Source organism: Brachyhypopomus gauderio, unplaced genomic scaffold (assembly GCF_052324685.1).
Source record: "Brachyhypopomus gauderio isolate BG-103 unplaced genomic scaffold, BGAUD_0.2 sc60, whole genome shotgun sequence".
NCBI lineage: Eukaryota > Metazoa > Chordata > Actinopteri > Gymnotiformes > Hypopomidae > Brachyhypopomus > Brachyhypopomus gauderio.
The window spans coordinates 2115792-2133577 of NW_027506881.1; the positions used below are offsets into that span (position 1 = coordinate 2115792).

The 17786-nt window shown below is 43.3% G+C and overlaps 3 protein-coding genes across 3 annotated transcripts in view; 2 read left to right on the forward strand and 1 right to left on the reverse strand.

The window, feature by feature from the left end:
• arhgap39 (Rho GTPase activating protein 39) overlaps nucleotides 1–3888 on the reverse strand; it is a 39800-nt gene extending 35912 nt beyond the window's left edge. Inside the window, exon 1 of the mRNA XM_076988168.1 lies at nucleotides 3750–3888. Within this exon, the coding sequence (XP_076844283.1) occupies nucleotides 3750–3760 (11 nt within the window). The 5' untranslated portion in view covers nucleotides 3761–3888. The remainder of the gene's footprint in view (nucleotides 1–3749) is intronic.
• Nucleotides 3889–4889: 1001 nt separating this feature from the next.
• On the forward strand, nucleotides 4890–7225 carry cunh8orf82 (chromosome unknown C8orf82 homolog). Its single transcript, XM_076988177.1, has 3 exons — nucleotides 4890–5193; nucleotides 5346–5394; nucleotides 6279–7225. The coding sequence occupies exons 1-3, from the start codon at nucleotides 5056–5058 to the stop codon at nucleotides 6725–6727; spliced, it is 636 nt and encodes a 211-aa protein (XP_076844292.1). The 5' UTR covers nucleotides 4890–5055; the 3' UTR covers nucleotides 6728–7225.
• A 169-nt stretch (nucleotides 7226–7394) lies between these two features.
• On the forward strand, nucleotides 7395–17761 carry naprt (nicotinate phosphoribosyltransferase). The gene is made up of 13 exons (XM_076988173.1): nucleotides 7395–7711; nucleotides 12350–12477; nucleotides 12551–12633; nucleotides 12804–12934; nucleotides 13533–13648; nucleotides 15346–15539; nucleotides 15643–15783; nucleotides 15882–15966; nucleotides 16070–16150; nucleotides 16279–16381; nucleotides 16594–16751; nucleotides 17086–17193; nucleotides 17286–17761. Exons 1-13 carry the CDS (start codon nucleotides 7468–7470, stop codon nucleotides 17361–17363), a joined length of 1650 nt encoding a protein of 549 aa, XP_076844288.1. The 5' UTR covers nucleotides 7395–7467; the 3' UTR covers nucleotides 17364–17761.
• The last annotated feature ends 25 nt before the right edge of the window (nucleotides 17762–17786 follow it).

The following is a 17786-nucleotide window of genomic DNA, read 5'->3' on the forward strand; positions in this document are numbered from 1 at the left end:
GCCTGTCAGTTGTGTCAGTGTTCTAGCAGAGTTAATTACTGTAATTCTATGGAAAATATCCACAATATTCTAGCGGTTTTGAGCGATGACACACAGCATAGATTGAATATAGTTCAATGTTACACCAAGGCAAACTTTCAAAGCCAAAGCAGTATTCTCAATGGCAGTCAAGGGTCTGGAAGTTGGACTCGCATGCATGTAATTACAAAAAACAAAAACATGGCTTTCATAGGGGGGTTTGCTGTGTCATGCCTTTACATAAGTGCATGACACAGAAGCCACCAACGTCATTCCCTCGAATTCTTACAACTTCAGCTCTGTACAAAGTGACTGCAGCTGCTCAGCTCAACTGATACGCCAAAAAAAAGCCTCTGAGTCTTTGCGGCGGTGTGTGCTGTAATCACAATAGCACAGCTGAAATGACAACCGCAAGAGACCGCTGCCTGTTCTCCTCGCCCCAGAGCTGGGACTCGCGCTCGGAGTCTGAACAACTACAAGCTACACGCTCTGAAAAACTATTTTTTTCTCAATAGAGTTGATCTCAGATTGATTATCACAACTAGAATCACTATGTTAGACATACAAGGAATGTGTCTTGATGTGGTCACATGTTTTACTACTGTGGGCATAAGCACACTGAGTATACAAGGATTATTCTGGTATGATATAGCATTGACATATTCTCATCAAATATTTTATCAAATAACACGATTATTTTGATAATGAATTACACCAGTATTCATGATGAGGACACAGAAACACATCTCAACAGCATCAAAACGAACCATGAGAACATGAATATAGTTCCTGGACTATAAAAACAAACCGTGAGAATATGAATATACTTCCTGGATTATCAAAACGAACAGTGACAACATGAATATAGTTCCTGGATTATCAAAACGAACAGTGAGAACATGAATATAGTTCCTGGACTATCAAAATGAACAGTGAGAACATGAATATAGTTCCTGGATTATCAAAATGAACAGTGAGAACATGAATATAGTTCCTGGACTATCAAAATGAACAGTGAGAACATGAATATAGTTCCTGGACTATCAAAATGAACAGTGAGAACATGAATATAGTTCCTGGATTATCAAAATGAACAGTGAGAACATGAATATAGTTCCTGGATTATCAAAATGAACAGTGAGTTCCTGGTGTACTTGGCACTTGATTCTCACTCAACCAAAAGCAAAATACTACCCATTAGGCTTAGCAGTTAATCAGCACTTATCTCCTTGTCATGATTAGGATGCTGACACAAGTACATGCCATACAGATATAAGACAGAGGAAATTAAGATCTAGATTTGATTAGTGATGTCTTGAGAAGACTCTCTCAAAACTGTAGGGATCTTTACATTAAAAACAACACTCATAGTTGTATGACATGCATGATGAGTAGGAGTTACGGGGTGACACTGATTCAGACAGGCTGTCCACATACTCATATAGAGGTGGGTGGTTACCAGCGTCTTCCCTGCAAGCGTGTCAGAACAGTCATCAGTGTTTCTGGGAGCCCAAGTGTATCCGTGCTGATGACAACAAAGTGTTGTGCAACAAACTGGGTAAAAACAAGAGTACTTTACACACTTGGCTCCAAGCGTTAAATAAGAGACAGTAAACGTCCCACAAGCTTCCCAAGTGTGTAAAGCAACGCTGCTTTTCCCTGATAGCGTTATGTCACGTAGTTGTGGCATACGTGAAAAGAAAAGACTGTGGTAGATGTTCTATCAACATTTAAAGATGTGTTTTCATTGGTTAAATGTGTTTGGAAAAAGACCAGCATGCATACTTTGATATATTGCATCCCTATGGCTACACAGGACTTGGACTGTATCCAAGCCATTTAATTTGTACTGGCGTGCAGGCTACAAACACCTAACACAAAATCAAAGACAAAGACACAACATGACCACGGGATCTGAAATATACTGCTTTAGAAATAAAAAAAATCTATAAAGGTACAGTGACAAATGCCTACAGGTACAGACCCACATTATGCGACATTTATAAACATGTTGATACCTTGTAAGATCATTTAGTTATCTGCACAGTTCTACCGGATTACATTCACACGTGTAGGTGGTAGAGACCCCCCCCCCCCCCCCCCCCCCCAACACACGGCACATTGGTGTTATTACAGAATGTATGCCTGCCTAACCTTGTTGGTACATTTTATGCATTGACTTAAAAGGCTGAAGAAGTGAATTAAATTAATTTAAGAAGCAAACAGGGGCCCTTTTCTGACATTCAGAGACATTCAGGCCTAGTTGTGTTTATTGGGGTTAACTGTGTCCACCTAACAGAAGAGCTCGATGGTGCAGCTGCTGTTGGGTTGCTGTGGGTTGAATGGTGTCTAGAGTGTATTCCACAGGTCTGTGTGGACCCCGGACAGCTCTGCCCGATGCAGCTGTCTCTCTCATCTCATGATCCCCACACCACGACAGAGAGCTTTGCACCAGGCTTAAGGGCTATGAGCATCGTAGCTAATTCAACCAGCCTGGTTAACAACCTTGCTAAAAATGTATGTTTCTTCTAAGCTAATTTTTTAAAGCAAAGCAAGGATCCTAATGTCCCTGTACCAGACTGAGTACATGTTGAAGAGGGCTGGTTCTGTAAAGGCTGAGTAGCCTCTTTGATCCGTGTACACACCCAAGCTCTGCTCACCAGATGTTACTCACTCACTCACGTGATAGATATGCAGAGCTCTTCAGCATGGACGGCACCTATTAATGTAACAAAGGACAAACGTAATTTAAACTGCCTTAAAGACAAGGGCCATCTGTTTTTTGCATTTAATGGCATGCCATTTAAGACACCCTAAAGGTCTATTTCTCTCTCTTCCCCTGTCTTTCCATCTCTCTCACACACCTTACATAAGCCACATCTCCCTCAAAGCGGGCGGCCACTATGTGAATGGTCTCAGCCCAGATGTGAGGAGTAGCCCATAAACGACCACACGGCACAATGAACCGTCTCTCTTGTGGGCAGGCACGCGCTGTTTGATAAACAAGCTAACGTTTGCTCACAGGCGCTCAATAAAAATGTCAGTTTCAACTAACATCCGCATGACTGACCAACACAGTGTTTCATTATCAATAATTTAAACGATGGACACATCAGACCAACGTACATCTCGCTCGCTCTCTAAATCATATTGATAACATTAGTTTTGCATTGAACCTCCAGCGTCTCTTCCACCGCGTGCCGCAGGTGTCTGCATCTCGGTAATGACATTATCTGGAGACGAGCGCGTGCGACGCCGCGCGGACCCACAGCCGTGTCCTCGCGCGCCGAACGTGTCGCTGTCCTGTCGCGCGCGCACCGAGGGATGCGTTTGGTCGGTAAAATGTAGCAACAGAGCCTGGTTTGAAGCTTTTGCAAGATGCTGACAGAGAAATGAACGCCTAACGGATCAGTGAGCGGAGCGGAGTCTCCGGGAGCACGAGCGATGGGTGTGGATGCGATGGGAGGAATTTAGCGGGCGTTTGATATCTGAACGGATGGATCCGTGATCCGCAGCACGTTGGTCTGAATCTCACCGGGCGCGTTAACTTATTCCCTATCTTGGGATGACACTGCTGACCCGAAAGCTACGCGACCGAGACCGTCACCAACGCGCAGTCCTGCGCCTGCCGGTCCGGTCATCCTCCATCTGTCCGGTTGAACGCCGTTAATCAGCCTAACCGCATCCGCCCTGTGCTCCCCCGGTCGCCGTGATCGCGGACGCAGCGTTACCTCTCCGCCATGGTCCGTGTTCTCGCTCCTACAGTCCGGTGAGAGTAGTCCCCAGGACATCGGTCATGGTGGTCGGGGCTCCGCCACCGCAGTACAGAGAGGCGTCTGGAGCGCGCGCCGTCTCTCCGCGTCTCCGTCACCACCGACACCGCCTGACGTCATCTTGCGCTCGGCGGCGAGCGCGCGGAGAAGCGGCGGGGTTACCATGGCAGCCCTGCAACGCCGCCACGGCTCGCCTGCACCGTGAGCCCAGTTGAACGGGTAAATGTCCCCGGTCCCTGTAGAGTTCTTCAGCTACAGATGTGTGTGTGTGTCCAGAGTGCATTTGTGTTGTCTTCCATTTGACCACATGCTCGTAGTGCTGCACACTAATGTACTAATGTACTAATGCACTAATGTACTAATGTACTAATGTACTAATGCACGAATGCACTAATGTACTAATGCACTAATGTACTATTGCACTAATGTACTAATGCACTAATGCACTAATGTACTAATGTACTATTGCACTAATGTACTAATGCACTAATGTACTAATGCACGAATGCACTAATGTACTAATGCACGAATGCACTAAAGTACTAATGTACTAATGCACTAATGTACTAATGCACGAATGCACTAATGTACTAATGTACTAAAGCACTAATGCACTAATGTACTAATGCACTAATGCACTAATGTACTAATGCACTAATGCACTAATGCACTAATGTACTAATGCACTAATGTACTAATGCACTAATGCACTAATGCACTAATGTACTAATGTACTAATGCACTAATGTACTAATGTACTAATGCACTAATGTACTAATGCATTAATGCACAATAATGACATGTTTTACATTTCGCAACGCATTTGGACTTTCTGCAGGATGCGTGACCTGCCCTTGCGGAATCCTTCAGCATCACTGTTCTGTGCTGACAGCGCCATCTAGTGTTCACCTGCGACAGTGGACGGGTCTTGAGCAGTAATGTCTGTTTATAGTGGTTAATGGTTCGCTAAACGACCATTTAAAATTAAATTTTAAAAAGTCCTCGGATTATAAGGGTTGGCGTCACAGATTTTTCATTCTAACACCTCGTTGTTGTGTTTGTTTTGTGGTCTTTCACGCCTGTTAGGTGGTGGAACTGTTATATCGTCGTCGTTTCTGCCCGGTTCATACTTCAGGACGTACCACTTCAAAAACACTCCTCGGAGTTTGTTATTTTTGGTCCGACCGAGTTTATTTACTTGGTGCAATGGCCCTGGATGAATTAAAACACAAAACAAATCTTTAAACTGCTCTGTGACTGAATCATGACTGTGTTGAGGCGGTTGTGGTGTTTAAACACGACATCACGACCCTTGACGCGAGGACTCGCGTCGTATGCGCAGGGCCAGAGTCCCGATCCGCGCACCCGCGAGTATTTCTACTACATTGACCATCAAGGACAGGTAGACAGCTGCTGGTATACAGCCTCCATGATAAAGAGTTAAACTAAACGTCCTTGCAGGAATTTTGGTAATTGTATAATGGTCTTTAGTTTGTATGTTAATGAAGAAATATTTTTGCAGAACCTAATTAGGCAAATGTATCTCCTAACCAGCTGTTCCTCGATGACACCAAGGTGAAGAACTTTGTGACTTGTTTCAAAGGTATCAACGCACTACCTCATCGTATACAGAATGCTGCAGAATACAGGGGTGCCCCACTCACAGCTGTGGAGCTACCTAGCCCGAAACGTCAGCCTATATGTCATGTGCATTTCAGAAACATAGATTCTCATGAATTCTAAAGATGAGGCTTAAATCGCAACCTTATCACTCTTAAAAAGAATAATTTTAAAGTGATCCATTTGTTAATAGGTATGTGAACTAGCTAGTCAACATGTAATCCATATATGTAATATGTCTCTGTTCTACACTTCAGAAATGTTCTAATATAACAGTGGCAGTAGAATAGTGAACTGTGCATGATATTTGTATTGTATGTACATATCTGTGGATTCGTTTTTAGATACATGGCTCATCTCTTATATCTCACATATTATTGCTCATCTCTTATATCTCACATATTATAGCTCATCTCTTATATCTCATATTATAGTTCATCTCTTATATCTCACATATTATAGCTCATCTCTTATATCTCACATATTATAGCTCATCTCTTATGTCACATATTATAGCTCATCTCTTATATCTCACATACTATTGCTCATCTCTTATATCTCACATATAGCTCATCTCTTATATCTCACATATTATAGCTCATCTCTTATATCTCACATATTATAGTTCATCTCTTATATCTCACATAATATTGCTCATCTCTTATATCTCACATATAGTTCATCTCTTATATCTCATCTCTTATTTCTCACATATTATTGCTCATCTCTTATATCTCACATATTATAGTTCATCTCTTATATCTCACATGTTATTGCTCATCTCTTATATCTCACATATTGCTCATCTCTTTTATCTCTTTGAAGTTTCTCATTTTGCTCTTCTGGTTTATGTTCATCTCTCACTAGATCAGCAGTTTCTCGTCTTCTTCTTTAAGCATCTGAAGGTCAATCAGAGTGGTCGCTACCAGGACGAGTTTCCCTTCCTGTCCCTGTGTGGACGTGAGAGGAACTTCCTGCGCTGTGAAGACCAGCCAGTAGTTTTCACTCATCTGTTGTCTCCTGAGTCAGGGTGTGAGGAGGCGGGGCTGTCATACTGTGGAGGCGGGGCAAAACTGACAGTTCCATTCCAACCAGAATCTTTGTTCATGCATCCAGTCAGTGGCAGAGTGTACCACCCTGGTCCTGAGCGTGTGGGGGGCGTTGGGTTGGTGCGTTCTGCACTGGCCATTGAGTTCAGCCCGTTCTTTCAGTTCTCTACAGGGCAGGTCAACACTGCACAGCCTACTCATGTCCTTTGGGCCGGCCAGCGCCACCGGCTGACCAATAAGCTGTCAAAACATTTCCTTGTGAACTAAGAAGTGTTGTCTGGAGAGAAACACCTTTATTCTCCAATACGCTTAAGGCAAATTTTTACCAATGCTTCAGAAAACTGCTGTACGTAAAATATTTGAGATGTGAAACTGTGTGTGCATATTTAACCAGTTATAAATATTTACAGGTTTGATGTCATTTATTGGGGTTAGTAATGTTCAAAGAGTGAGTCTTCTTTTAAGGCTCCAATTCATGCATATATAAAGGTATCCATGCTTTGATAAACCATGCTATAACAATCTTTAAGGAAAAATATGTAAAAATGATATACAATGTTACTAAAGTAAATGTGCATCATAAGACATTTACCTTTGACTATCAGGAGCTTGAGATTTAATCGCACTTCTGTAAATTATATCTGCCACTGAAAAGATAGTTGACGTTTGTGCTATAGTACATTAACATGTCTCCCGGACGCTTTCTCTGTGTTGCGGTCAGCATGCGCAGTGTTTGGTCTCATGCACACTATTAAAAGGTTTAAAAAGAACAGACCGAATCAATGTGTCTTAAATGTTGTCGCGGCTGAAGTTGGTAATCTAATGAAAGTTTAAAACAGGCATACAATATTATAGACCTCATGTTCACACATAAACGACACGTCGGGGGGAATGAACATGGGAGGGGCCTGCACCGAGCAAATGAGCGTGGACACAAATCGGAAGTGGTGAGCGGTGTGGGGGGGAAGCGACCTGGAAACTTCACGTCCCAGAAACCTTCCTGCGATATGGCGACAGTGTTGAAGGAAACGTGCGCGGTGGAGCGCTCAGTGCGCGAGCGGGCGCCGCCGCTGCTCACCGACCTGTACCAGTTCACCATGGCGTACGCGTACTGGCGCGCGGGCAGGCACGAGCAGCCCGCCGTCTTCGAGCTGTTCTTCCGAGATAATCCGTTCGGCGGCGCCTTCTCGCTGTTCGCGGGGCTGGGCGACTGTTTGTTGTTCCTGCGGAACTTTCGTTTCAATAATGAAGGTTAGTGTGTGCGAGAAATAGTCACCGAAACACTAGATTGGCATTGAGAGACGGTGAGAGACAGTGTGAGACATTGTGAGACGGTGAGAGACAGTGTGACACTGCTCCGTCCACCTCCGGCTGCTGAAACATTGCGCAACACGCTTGGTAACCTCCAACACCAACACCAGGTTCACCTTGACAGACCCGTGAACACAACCAAGTCCCTGGCTGTGGGACTGCGTGTAATATCACCCCGTCCTGCCCTTCGCGTGTTTGCGCTCCCCTAAATGATCGATTGATCAGTTTTTCCCAGTCAATTGCTCGGCACATAATTAAAGAATCGATTAAGATTCTGAATTGAAGCGGATAGAAGCTCCGTGGTAGTTGCCCTATAGCAGGGGTACTCAACTGGCGGACCGCGGTCCGGATCCGGACCCGAACGCAGTCCTGTCCGGACCCAATCCCAATTCCTGATTAACTGGATACGGACCAAAACAAAACCGTAGCATTCATTTCAGGGCTATTGAAAAAACACTCCGTCACGAGTGTTACGTTTGAATCCGTGTATCATTCGTTCATTTGATATTCAACTTAAAATCAAAATCGGAAAATCAAAAAACCATTCATTATTTTGTTTTTCGTTTTGAATATAAAAACAAAAAAACAAACCAGGCTTGTATTTTTCAGTTTTTTATTTGATGATCCAAACAAAAATAGCAAAATAAAAAAACGGGTTCGGAGCCGAACTTGATTTTGATTTTTTAACTTGACCCATTTGTGTGCCCCGGAAGTTACTGATATGTTTATTCTTCGTGGTCTTCGTTTGTGCGGGAGTGCGCTGCAGTGTTACTTGTTCTACTCTGAGCCTAAACATTGGAACATAGTCTATATTGGTATAGACAACGTGACCATATTGGAACCACATTCTAGATTAATTAAATATTTATTTGAAGGTGGCAAGACGCCTGCAGAGATTTCGTGCACGTTGCAGCAAATGGATATCCAGTGATGATCCGGTGTTAATATTTGTCATTGTGTTTTGTAGTGTTCGTTTACTTTAGTCTCTGCTGTGTTTTCTGTGCCTTGTATTATTTATATAAACGTGTTTTCCTTTCATAATCGCTGTGGTCCTTTATATTCCTTCGTGAGTGTTTCTGTGAAGTGTGTTCTGTATGCCTTGTAAGTTGCGCACTCTCCGTGTGGGCGCGGTTCACTTAGAGCTAGGGTGACCAGACGTCCTCTTTTTCCCGGACATGTCCTACTTTTGAGACCTAAAAAATGTCCGGGGGGAATTTGTTCGACTGCCTCAAACAGAATACATGTACAGTGCAAAAGTGTTTACAAGTGAAAGCACGTGTGTCCGCCGGTTCTACGGCGATGAAACGAAAGTGTACGTTTACGGAGGAGTTAAAGAGAAAAAACGTTCGACACACACACCATCCACCTAAATCATTCACCGATACACCGATGACCCCCACCCAGTACAAAAGGTGTCCTCCTTTTCAGAAACCCAACTCTGGTCACCCTACTAGAGGAGACTAGCTCCGTTAAAGTATGTGCCAGCCCTTTATCGCGATTGTGTCCAACCCACCACGTTACACAGATATTGGTATATTATTTATTTCAGTAATTCCATTCAAAAGATGAAACTTGTATATTATACTCATTCGTTGCACGCCGACTGATATATTTAAGAAAATTTGAATATTGTGAAAAGGTTCAATATTGAAGACAATATTAAATAGCTAATGAACTAAAACTGGTCTCTCAGTCTAGTTCTGTATGCTAGACAGTCATGGGAAAGAAAAACAAGTAGTTATATATATTAAGTGCATCCTAAACAACAACCTACAACTCTTATTACAGGTGCTGTTCATAAAATAAGAATATTATGAAAAGCTATTGAAATAATTAGATAAAAACTCACCACCACTATTAGGTAAGAGGTAGAAATACTCATATCTGAGTTGTAGGTTGCTGGTCATCATGGGCTTAATGTAATACAACTTGTTTGGTGCTGTTCTGATGGACCGTTTAAAAGCTATTGAAATTAAAAGATAAAAACTCACCACCACTATTAGGTAAGAGGTAGAAATACCCATATCTGACTTATAGGTTGTTGCTTAGGATTGCGCTTAATATATAATAGCTTGTTTTATGATCTTATGATGCACCATTTAAAAGCTATTGACATAATTAGACAAAAACTGACCTCCACAAATTGGTGCAAGGTAGAAATACCCATATAAATGTGCCATATTTTGTCAATTGTGATTTTTTTTCACCGCGATCGAAATTTGTCCTCCACTTTTTACCCATCTGTGCAGTTAGAACACACACACACTAGTGATTACTAGGGGGCTGTGGTGCACACGTGCCCAGAGCAGTGGGCAGCCCGGCACCCGGGGAGCAGTTGGGGTTGGGTGCCTTGCTCAAGGGCACCTCAGTCATGGCCTCAAGCCTGGGAATCAAACCCACGACCCTCCGGTCACAAGACCAGTTCCCTACAATCAGGCCATGACTGCCCGTTGTATTACAAGTTGTATTACACAAAGTGCATCCTAAATAACAACTATATACTTTGTGTAATACAACTTGTTTGGTGGTCTTATGATGGACCATTGAAAAGATATTGAAATTATTGAAAAGAAAAAAAAACAGAGTGCGCAGTGCTCTGGGGCCTTTACTACCGCCACTTGCGTCCGTGTTAACGTAATTTGTAGACGGTGCCTTAGACGTCGTAGCGGTCACAATAGTACATTTTAAATAAAATGTTGTATACAACTTAAATATGTATATTCCTGGCGTAAACAAAGTTGTAGATATTTATTTTGCACATTTGGGCACTTATTATTGAAGAAAGAATTCCGAATATGCAAACGTGAAACCAACTTTACCGCAGTCAAACGAAGACCACGAAGAACAACTTCCGGGGCACACAAATGGGTCGAGTTAAAAAATCAAAATCAAGTTCGGCTCCGAATCCGATTTTTAATTTAGCTAGTTTTGTTTGGATCATCAAATAAAAAACTGAAAAATACAAGCCTGATTTGTTTTTTTGTTTTTATATTCAAAACGAAAAACAAAATAATGAACTGTTTTTTTGATTTTCCGATTTTGATTTTCAGTTGAATATCAAATGAACGAATGATACACGGATTCGTTTGCCACCCCCGCTCAACAACAAGCCTGCCTGGTTGACGCTTCGCGAGCGGCGCGAGGGTCCGCGCGCTGTCGGTTCGAGAGGTCGTGCACCTCTCGAATTTTGTAACTTCGCGCCGCGCTTCAGCGCAATGAACAAAGTCACGTTTTCAGGGTTCATACACCTTTATAAGGTGGAATTAAAGCACTTGTACGTCACTTTCAAGGTCCATTTCAATATTTCCCAGCATGTTAAACATAATTAAGTTAAATATTTATACATATACTCTAAATAATTCGCTTTTTATCACATTATTTAATGGTTGTTTATTTAAAAAACGCCCAATCTTCACGTCTTCACGTTCTCTCATGTTTCGTCCTGGAATTACAAGAGGCTCGTATTTGTTAACCTAATACAAGAGAACTATTCAGTCAGACAGCTATTTGTTGTGAAACCAAGTAGTTACAATTTCAAGCATTTTAAAGTACTTTAACCTAAATTCCAGCACTTTTCAAACCTGAAACATATAGCAACATTAAAATTGGTCAGGTAAATGTTCATTCCCCTGTTTTGAGGGGTGTTTCTACCACATATCGTTTCGGACAAAACGCCTATCGTGACGCTCGCGAAAGTATAAACGCCTCCACCGTTCGCACCGTCCACCCCCCCCCCCCCCGCTCAACAACTTACGTTCGCCACCCCCGCCGCACCGGACCTCAGGTCACAGGTATCTGCCAAAATTGGACCGCGGACAAATTTATTTGAGTACGCCTGCCCTATAGACTACATCAAGGTAAAATAAAGTGCGTAAACGGTGAAGGAACACAAGTGGTTATGGGCAGCGCACACCATTCTCCAACAGCATAAGGTCTTCCTATTGATCATCCATATAATTGATCATGTATGACTAAAGAAAATGTCCTCTTGTGTAGCGTGCTTGGTTTTACACGGAGAAGTAGGTTAGGGGGCAGAATTAATTTTTGTCAAGTGTTCGCCTCACAACACTAAAATGCTATAGCATTTTAAAAACGTAGTCCTAAAGGTTTACTAGAGTAAACCTAGTCCAAAACGGCAAGTTAGTCCAAAACTGCTATTAAACTACTATTGCATAATACTTTTAATAATATACATGTCCTTCTATGTAACTAGCCAACGACTTTTACATTAGCATGTAAATTTGTTAACAGAATGTCCGGATAACCTACATGTTTTTAAAACCAAATAAAAATTACCCATTTATTTCATAAAATATTACATTAGTTTTTTCTTCCTAGTGAAATATTTAACCCCAGTATATCTTACTAAAAATGCAGGTTAGTCAACTTTCATCAGCCGCTTCATGGTAGCGTACTGTCACATATTCTTAGTGTTGTAACTTGTGTTGTCTGGTTGGTTGTTGTAATACTTTGACATCTGCCTATTGTTGTGTTGCTAATGTAAAACACCATCTGCATGAGATCAATACCATTAAGTGGGTTTTGAACACACCGCTGTGTACATGTGTGTGCTAACAGATGTTGAGTACCTGCGTTCAGTGCTCCCTGCAGGCACAGACCCAGACTTCTTCACCTACCTCAAAGGACTGGACTCTTCTGCTGTATCCATCAGTGCGGTAGCCGAGGGCAGCGTGGTCTTTGCCCGGGTATGACTCAACACCCCTCTGTCTCCTCATATGAGGAGAGATAAGACTGTGACATATTGTGTATTGCACTTAGGTTCCCCTCATGGAGGTGTCTGGCCCTCTTGCTGTTGTTCAGTTGCTAGAGACAAGTCTTCTGTGTCTGGTCAACTACGCCAGGTTTGAGCACCCTAGAGTTTTACACTTGTTCACTAGCTGCCTTCGTTGCTGTAGAACAATCGCTCAGTACGATTGTTGCCGAATGTGATTGACTGACTTGACGTTAGCAGTGTGAGTTACTGATGTTGAGTGTCCTGAGCAACACTCATGGTCCTTTCGTGTGACCGCAGTCTGGTGTGCACCAACGCAGCACGCTTCCGCCTAGCTGCAGGCCCCAAGTGTCGCCTCCTAGAGATGGGGCTAAGGAGGGCGCAGGGCCCTGACGGAGGACTGACTGCCTCGCGCTACACCCACATCGGAGGTAAACGCCCTGTAGTGCACTTACCACAGTCTTGTCTTTCCTTCACTGTAGTTGTGTGTATGCAAACTGTAAATGAAAGTTGCATGACAGTGTGCTGAAAGGTTGTGAATTAACACTGTGGACTGCTGACAAAGTGGGTTTACATTTTTCTCAATGCATATTAAAGCTCTTCTTTATGATTGGATCACAGTCTTGCTGCCATGTAGCATAAACGTGAGTGGGGATGTGTGTGTGTGTGTGTGTGTGTGTGTGTGTGTGTACGTGTGTACGTGTGTGTGTGTGTGTGTGTGTGTGTGGGGATGTGTGTGTACGTGTGTGTGTGTACGTGTGTGTGTACGTGTGTGTGTGTGTGTGTGTGGGGATGTGTGAGTGTGTGTGTGTGTGTGTGTGTGTGTACGTGTGTGTGTGTGTGTGTGGGGATGTGTGTGTGAGTGTGTGTGTGTGTACGTGTGTGTGTGTGTGTGTGTGTGTGTGGGGATGTGTGTGTGTGTGTGTGTGTGTGTGTGAAGGTAGATGGGGAGGTCTTGCTAAAGGCTGAACCTCATCAGGTCCTGGGAGTGTGAACTCGTGCCCTTTTAAGCTGTGTTTCTGGTCTCAGGTTTTGATCTGACCAGTAACACTCTGGCCGGGCGTCTCTTTGGGATCCCAGTGGCAGGCACCATGGCTCACTCTTACGTCACATCCTTCTCCTCGCTGGAGGAGGTGTGGCCACAGGTGCGTCATGACTTCATTTCCTGTTATTAACATAAGTCTATAAACCGTAATGTAATCCATCTGATCCGGTTAATCGAGTCTTTCAGTAGTTTAATATCTGTGCTAGGTGTGCTGGATTAGGGTTGGCGCTAAGCTCTGTAGTCTAGTAAATCTCCAGGACCAAACCAGTAGCATCATTTAAAGCCACATATAACGTTAGGGCTAAACTCTGCACAGTTGGCATTAACTCGGCACAGTCAGCTACATTTGTTTAAGGGCCACATATAGCCAACACCACAAAAACAAGGGCCATTGCATTAGTCACATAATGTTTCAAAATTATGCAGATTGTACAGTATTTGTTTGTTTTTATTGTCGCTTTAAAACAAACAAATAATTACTTTAAAATCTGCCTAATCCAATAATGGTACTCACTCCAATGACTCTACGACACTTTTCTTTTTCGTCGTGACTCAGAAATCATCTTCGTCGTCTTCTACCAAATCACTCACGTGTCTGTATCAACTCGGCACCTGTTTTGCCAAGTTCCAGGATATGTGCAGAGATGTTCTTGTTGTATGTTGTTGTGCAGATATTGTCGTATGGATGGTAGAAACAGAACGATTCTCTTCGATTCTCTGATTTTGCCGGGCCGTTGTCATGGAAATGGCTGTGGCGTGTTTCGCAGTGCTGCTCCACGTGAGCCCCTTGCATACAGCTACGGTTTGAGAGCATAGCTAGTTAGTCTAGCATTGACATGGTCTGGTAAAATAAAACGACATTCATCTGTCCTGACGGGACTGAACTGTGTATTTTCATGATCAACCTTTAATTTTTTAGCACTGGCCATGTTTTCGTGCAGGCTGGTCTTACGTATGCAGTGTTCCACACGGGTAGCTCGTCAACCATTAGCTACACTGCTCTGTTCCCGTATTTCAGTAGCCACTGTGGTAAATTCACGGCGGGCCGACAGCTCGAGCCTTGCAGGCTGTATTAGGCCCACGGGCTGCCTGATGGGAACACTGTCATAGGGTAACAAAAGTGTTATTGTTGAATGTTTTACATGTGGGTTAGAAGTACAGAAGTTCTTTTTGCTAGTAGTAATTTTAGGGTATATACTGTGTATAACACCAGCGCCATATTTGAGATGGGGATAATTGATATGGGAAGGTTATGGATTAAAGTCAAATACAGCAGTGTAATAAACTATAATAATATTATGTCAGATTGAAGGATAGCACTTCGTATGAATAATTTATGGTTTCCAAAAGGCCTAACTGTGTTTGTCTGATTTATTCTGTGAAAGTTGCGTTCATCATTGGGTCAGTCAGGCCCTTTGTTGAATGTTGAGTGCTTGAAACCAGTCACATGATTTTGGTTTGAGTTGCTCCCTTTACCATTTATTGTGTTTCCATGTTTTAATGCTTACCTACTGCAAACCTAAAACCATGACTACCCATTAACGGCTATGTGTGCTATCCACAGTTAAAACCACAGTTAAAACCACAGTTGGTAAACAGCCAACTGTTCCCGTGTTTATGCTTACACTCACCTAGTAAGGATTTTGAACAGAAACTTATTTTTGTATATAGCAAAAATAACAACCTGGACATGTTGATTGAAAACTATCTATATATATAATATATATAATCACTATATATGCTAACCTTTTACAATTGACTCATTTTGATCAGGAACGGTTTGTGCTGTCATTGCAGGCTCTGGTGCCTTGCGGGGGTGGTGACCCCATTGACCTGGTGTGTCCAGTGAAGGTTTGGTTAGGGCGCGTGTGCCACTTACTGGGAGTGAAACCTTGCCAGGTTCGCGAGGGTGAGCTCGCTGCCTTCCTGTCTTATGCCATGGCCTACCCCCGCAACTTCCTGCCCGTCATCGACAGCTACAGCGTCAGCAGGTAAAGCCTCCCGTGGTTTCTGCCTTAATGCGTAACTCGGTTCACAGCTGCAGTGTCTGGTGTGTTGGTGACCAGAACTTGTGGCCATGTGCTTTTGTTGCAGTAGTGGCTTGCTCTGCTTCTGTGCTGTTGCCTTGGCGTTGTGCGAGTTGAAGTATCAGCCTCTGGGTGTGAGGCTGGACAGTGGAGACCTCTGCAGGCAGTCTGTGGAAGTGCGCCATGCCTTCAAAGAATGCAGCAAGCAGTCAGTGAATGCCTCCTCCTCAACCTTCTCAACCTCCTCAACACACTCCAGCTGCTCACAGAACAGTGATTTCTTCTCTCTCTTGGTTCTTTTTCCAGTTTCTCAGTTCCTGCGTTTGAAACTTTCATCATTGTTGGTACGAACAGTGTGTCTGAACAGAGCCTTGTTGAGCTCGGCACAAGAGTAAGCGTTTGTTTGAGGGTTTCCTTTAAATCCATAGTGTTTACAGCCCACGATTCAATGACGTGACCCTGTGTAAACAGACGCCTCTCTCTGTCTCTGTCAGGAGAGTGAGATTGATGTAGTGGGGGTTGGAACTCATCTGGTTACGTGCACCAGTCAGCCCTCCCTAGGCTGTGTGTATAAGGTAAATCCCCCCCTAGGCTGTGTGTATAAGGTAAATCCCTCCCTAGGCTGTGTGTATAAGGTAAATCGAGCAGAATTGCCGCCCCTCCCCTTCAGAGTTCTGATGATTCACGTACGTTCCTCTGCTAGCTGGTGGAGGTCCGGGGGAGGCCCAGCATGAAGCTGAGCGAGGAGCTGGAGAAGAGCACGCTGCCGGGGAGGAAGGCCGTCTACAGACTGCTGGACACGGAGGGTCAGGCGCCATCCCTCCATCCCTCAACCCTTATCCCTCCATCCTCATCCCTCCATCCTCATCCTCCCCTCCTCTCCCTCAATCGCGTTGTCAGCTTGAACACTGCATAGATTCTGCTGTGATTAGACGTGGACAAACCTGTTTCCATGGCAGCATTGTCACTTGTTTCCTTGGGTTTCAGTCCCGTTTCTGCCCCGCCTCTCCACCCACAGGTCATCCTCAAATGGACCTCATCTGCCTATTGGAGGAGCCTGCCCCCAAGGCGGGGGTGGCACTGAATTGTTATCCTTTAGGGGTGGACAAGGCTGCTCTGTCAATCACGCCTGCCAAAGTAACAAATCTGCGGTGTGATGTCTTCTCTCGTGGTGAGGTAAAGATCTCCAGCAGCTTCATGCTCCTCATTCATGAGAACATGTCTTCAGAAACGCCTCAAAATATGAGTAAAAAAATTATTCAAAAAAACAGAGGATGTTCTATAGTGAGAACAACATCTTAATGTTCACACAGAGTATATCAATGTGCGTAAAAACACAGTGTTTGTTTAGGTCTAAACGTTAGTTATGCATGACGGGTGTGATGGTGGACAGCAGACACTGCCCTACTGCCTGACTATGGAATTTCTGCTTTAGAAAGGACTTTATTTACTGCAGCCTGTGAGAAACACCATTCTTGAAAACCTCCAGGATTCTGTGTTGTGTTTTCAGGTCATGATTCCTCTGTGTAGTGCATCTGAAAGTCGACGATGTGTCCAGAATTCTCTTAACACTCTGTACCCCCAACACAAAAGACTGCAGGAGCCACAGCCGTATGCAGTGAGTGTTCACCGCCTATAAATCCACCTTATTAACATTAAAGCCACACTTCTTACCGAGCCTTATCAGTTAAATCTGTTTTCCCCCTGAAGGTGGCCGTGTCGGGGAGACTGCGTTCTCTCGTCTCTGACATGCGAAGGGGCAACAGTAATTTCCTGGTGTCTAACTGAGGCCTGAAGCTTCACTCGTGTCGGTTTTACAGTGTGTCCCACGACACCTTCACTGCTTCTCTCCTGTGTACGTTTTTGCACAGCAATTGAAGCTGTTGAACGGATACACGTTCTATCACACATTCTCAGCATTAATTACTTCAGGTGATTTTTGAAAGTGACATCAAAAGTATGCATTTTCAAACACTAATTATAGTATATATAGGTATTTTTGCTGTAACTTTATACATTAATGTGCCATATTAAAGTTTCAGATTACATTTCTGTGAGGATTACAGACTTGATTTTGATATGTGCATAATATTAACATTGGAAAGATTTATAATAGTAAAATAATTAAATATATATTTGTTTTGAATTATTCCAATTTTTTACATTAAAAAATTTTATTGAATACATGTAATTTGTTGCTAAGCAATTACA